Source organism: Perca flavescens, chromosome 2, assembly GCF_004354835.1.
Source record: "Perca flavescens isolate YP-PL-M2 chromosome 2, PFLA_1.0, whole genome shotgun sequence".
Lineage (NCBI taxonomy): Eukaryota > Metazoa > Chordata > Actinopteri > Perciformes > Percidae > Perca > Perca flavescens.
This window is the reverse complement of record NC_041332.1, coordinates 5659427-5664426: the sequence shown is the minus strand read 5'-3', so window position 1 is coordinate 5664426 and position 5000 is coordinate 5659427. Positions and strand designations below refer to the sequence as shown.

Here is a 5000-nt window from a genome sequence, read left to right as displayed (position 1 = left end):
ATTTCTAAGGAGGTCGACCTTTCTGTTAAAGAGTAAGATAATTTTTTTAAAACATAAAAACATCCGCAAAATTGCGTTCGTTAAACCCACCAGACTCCATGTAAATAAACCGTAATTTTAGCGTCGTAAAATACACTTCATTCAAAATCGACGGAAACAAAATAAAACTATGAAAAGTCGTTTTGGGTCATCTTTCCACTTTTCCAACCATCACAACAAAGTTTTGGTTGAAATAAACACATAGTTTACTGATTTACATGTGAAAATATGTTGGCTCTATACACGCTAAAAGTATTGTTTTTTTAAATGGAGTCTGGTGGGTTTAGCGCTAGCGACTTCAGAGCTGTTTCTGGTTAAACAGAAAGGTCTTAGAGGTTTTAAAGGTCTATCTCTGAAGGGATCCTTCCCATAATGTAGTCAGACACTTAGAATATTAATCTGAGTCTGTCAGTGGCAAAATGTGCACTTTTTTGAAGGTAAATATAAGTTGGACAATAACCCTATTACTTACATACATTGTAGATTGTTTCGCTGCTGCCGACTGCATCGATCTCACTTAATACTGGACCAATGTCAAAGACTTCCTGTCAGTCACTTGGACACAAAAACAGAGGAACATAGGGTCTAGGTTAAAAAACACGGTAGTTACCCTTTTAGTATCAGGAGCTGTGGACAGCTATACATACAGCATCCAGGGAGCAACTGGGATTTCTTATTCTAGAGAGATTAGAGGGGGAATGTAGGCGTTGCAGCAGCACAGAAATAAGTGCAGATCCTTAGGGAAAGCTACAAAGGTTTGTTCTGAGCAGATGTTTCTGTATCCTGTCGTCCAGATGTGAAGCAGGCTCTGATCCAGTGGCAGGAGAGGATCGACTTTGCCCACAAGCTGCTCACACTTCTCAACTCCTACAGCCCGCCCGAGCTCCGCAACGCCTGCCTGGGTAACACACGCGAGCACACGCATGCACACGATTGATGTTTAGAATAATTTTTCGAGAAAACATCTTAATAATGTATTAGTAAAAAGGTTGAGGTTTGGACTGTTTATTTTCATTGGCATTTAATCTGTGGATTATTTTTTGGATGAATGGATGAGTTGTTTGGTCTCTAAAATGTCGGAAATGGTAAAAAGAAAAAGTGGATCAGTGTTTCCCAAAAAGCCCAAGATGACGTCCTCAAATGTCTTGTTTTTGTCCACAACTCAAAGATATTCAGTTTCCTGTCCCAGAGGAGAGGAGAAACTAGAACAATATTCACATTTAACATGCTGACATCAGAGAAGTTTTACCCTTTCTTTTCTTTTCTTTTTCTCCAGAAAATGTATCAAAATAGTTGGTGATTAATTTAATAGCTGACAGCTAATTGATTTGCAGCTCTATATTTAACTACTAAACAGTAAATGAGATTTGAGCTTAAACGATTGGTCTGTAATCAACATTGAATCAGCGACCGTTTCTCTAAAGTCCTTCATGTTGGAAACATCTGATGGTTTCAGCTTTTCAAATGTGACAATTTACAGCTTTTCATCAATAATCGTGATTATGATTTTTTTTTTCCATAATCAGAAGATTAATCCACAATGAAAATAAGTATTATTTGCAGTCCGAAAGTGAAGAAACTAGAAAATGTTCACATTTAAGATGCTAGAATCAGAAAATGTATACTTTAATTTTAAAAAAATTTTAAAAAAAAAAAAAAAAAGACTCAAACCGACCCTAAATAGTTAACTTTTGGATTCATCTTTGCAGCTCTAGACAAAGCAAACATTGGGAAGGTGTAACTTTGGGCTCTGGGGTCCTCCATCGCCGGCTCTAACGTGTTGTGTCTTTGCTCTGGTTCCTGCAGATGTTCTGAAGGAGCTGGTTTTGCTGAGTCCTCACGACTTCCTGCACACTCTGGTCCCCTTCCTGCAGCACAACCACTGCACCTACCACCACAGCAACATCCCCAGTGAGCCTCCTCCTACTCCTCCTCCTCTTCATCACCCTTTAATAACTTAATTAATCGCATGGTTCTCCATTGTTAGCCCTCCTGTTGTCCTCGGGTCAGATCTGACCCATTTTCAAAAAGTTTCTATATCAGAAATGTGGACCAAATTTCCAAAAAAACAAACAAAGGTCTTCACAAGTAATATGAATGATCAGTTCACTACTTTCATTTAATTTGGGTCTTTTATTCAATTTTATAGCATTTGAAGAAGAGAAAAAACGATAAAAGAACGTTGGGGAAAAAAAAAAAAAAAAAGTGACAAAAATGTCGGAAAAGGCTTCAAAAATCCCACAAACAATGTCAAAAGGCGCAGAAAAAGAGTTGGAAAAAACTTCGGAAAACGTGACAAAAACGTCAAAATGTTGACCCAGAAAAACCGAAAGTTGCATGGTGACAACACGAGGTTTAACTCGCAATTAATCACGATTTAATAGCACATTTTTTAACTGTTCTAAAAATTTTTGTTTCTGTAATGATCCAGTGGCGTAGGCGCCAATTTATGTTTTCCTCCGTGGGTGCTCACGGGCGCACGCCCTTTTAAAAAAAAAAAAAAAAAAAAAAAAAAAAAAGTAATTCAAAAAATGTTTGCATTTCAGAAGCTTAGGAAATGGACTGCGGCCGACACAAACACACGCGCCTAATAACTTGATAATAAAGCCGTAAAGTAGGCTTTCAACTTCGGACGGCGCCACTTCTTACAAATACAGACAGGATCGGAGAATTAAGAATCACTAAAGGAGGCGTTTTCATCCGAGAGACGCTGTGATTGGTGGATAGGATATGGAGCAGACCACTGACAGCGTCATAACCAATCACACTGTGGCAGACGCTCCATTTAGCACCAACTGCAAATGTTTAATTTTAAATGAATGTAGCCTGCTGGCAGCCTGGCACACCGTGGGTGCTCGAGCTCCGGAGCACCCACGGTATCGGCGCCTGTGTCCAGTGGTATTTGAGACTCGACGTTCTCCGGTGGTAACTCCGTTCACATCGACAATACGTGCAAATAACTGTAGTCTTGTGGAGTCTTTGCTTGCCGTCCACAATGTTGCTGCTGCATCGCTTCCTCATTTCACAAATTACGGTGCTGTCAACTTGTTATCATGGCGTTCATTTTGACAGCCCTGATTGGAACCTTCCATTAAAGGAGAATTACGGTTTGTTTTCGGCACCGTTTGTTTTCGTTTTTCTCGCTACTGACGGTACTCCTGATTTACAAACAACAGAGCTACGGGTTGAAATCGACTGGAATTCTCATTTAAGGGCAGATTTTTAGCGTGTGTGTGTGTGTGTGTCCTCAGTGTCGTTCGGCCCTTACCTGCCCTGCAGAGAGAACATCAAGCTGATGGGAGCCAAGAACAACATCCGCCCTCCGAGGCCAGAGCTCAACATGTGTCTGCTGCCGTCCATGGTGGAGAGCAGCAAGGTACGTTCGCCTGATGCTTACCTGTCGCCCCAGCACACACACCCCCCTTCCTCCCCTTTTTCGCTTCGGCAGCCTGTGTAGAGAAACTGCGGCACCAAGACCTCCAAGACCGTTCTGCCTCATCTCAAACAAGCCTTCTGTCACATCACCTGTTTGGTTAAAGTTTTCCAATGTGAAGATTATCTGCTTTTTCCCTGTTTTACATCCTCGTAAACTGAAAATCCGCCGGACTAATCAATAATGAAAGTAATTGTTGCAGCTCTCCTTCCTCCCTTCCTTCTTCTGCGTTTTAAAATGAAACTAAATTTAAAACTGTTAAACAAAAAAAATTTTCAGATAATCTTCACATTGGGTCTTTAAAATCTGCAGGAGCCTGATATTGATAGTAATGTGTGTGTGTGTGTGTGTGTGTGTGTGTGTGTGTGTGTGTGCTCGTGCATCTGTGTGTCTCTGTGTCCGTCTGTCTGTCTCTCTCTCTCTCTCTCTCAGGGTAAAGACGAGGTGTACGACCGGATGCTGCTGGATTACTTCCTGTCCTACCACCAGTTCAGCCACCTGCTGTGTCGTGTCGCCATCAACTGCGAGAAATTCACCGACACGCTCGTCAAACTCAGTACGTAGGAATCTGTGTGAACTGAAAACACAGAAGTCACACAGAAGTCCCACTGTGCACACAGAAACATAAAGTCCGATATATTTCCATATAATCTCTCTCTCTCTCTCAGGTGTGTTGATCGCTTATGAAGGACTTCCTCTCCACCTTGCTCTCTTCCCCAAGCTGTGGACGGAGCTCTGTCAGTCGCAGGTACGTCACAAATTTAAGACGCGTTATAAATCCAGCCGTGTTGATGTGGTTGGTGTTGCTCTGGCAGACGATACAAAGCTCTACCCTGGAAATCCAGAGTTCTCACGAGAGCACTATTTGAATTTGCTCAGCAAGTCACTCTGACATTCAGTAATGATGCTCATTAACTATACCCTGGTAGCCGAGCTGCACCAATCACATCGGGGTATCTGATATAGGCGGGCCAGAGGCGAGCTAACCAGATGACGACAGTTTAATCAGCCAGTTAGCTCCTCTGGTAGCTAAGAGATTAATCTACCAGTTAGCTCCTCTGGTAGCTAAGAGATTAATCTACCAGTTAGCTCCTCTGGTAGCTAAGAGTTTAATCTACCAGTTAGCTCCTCTGGTAGCTAAGAGTTTAATCTACCAGTTAGCTCCTCTGGTAGCTAAGAGTTTAATCTACCAGTTAGCTCCTCTGGTAGCTAAGAGTTTAATCTACCAGTTAGCTCCGCTGGTAGCTAAGAGTTTAATCTACCAGTTAGCTCCTCTGGTAGCTAAGAGTTTAATCTACCAGTTAGCTCCTCTGGTAGCTAAGAGATTAATCTACCAGTTAGCTCCGCTGCTAGCTAAGCGTATGGGGTATAGCGTGTATTGTTGTGATTGGTCGTAGTATTATCCAATTGCGTGCAGTGAGATTTTCAAATGCATGCTTGGTGCCGCCCCCTTTTCATTACTCAGTTCCAGACCCTTAATCTTTCTGATTTGGGTCTAGATTTCCAGGCTAACAAAGTTCCACTGACC

At 41.9% G+C, this 5000-nt stretch overlaps 1 protein-coding gene across 1 annotated transcript in view; it reads left to right on the top strand.

The window, feature by feature from the left end:
• usp34 (ubiquitin specific peptidase 34) overlaps positions 1-5000 on the top strand; it is a 105962-nt gene that overhangs the window by 96725 nt on the left and 4237 nt on the right. Inside the window, exons 70-74 of the mRNA XM_028568762.1 lie at positions 834-941; positions 1846-1950; positions 3291-3415; positions 3905-4028; positions 4141-4220. Coding sequence (XP_028424563.1) covers positions 834-941; positions 1846-1950; positions 3291-3415; positions 3905-4028; positions 4141-4220 — 542 coding nt within the window. The remainder of the gene's footprint in view (positions 1-833; positions 942-1845; positions 1951-3290; positions 3416-3904; positions 4029-4140; positions 4221-5000) is intronic.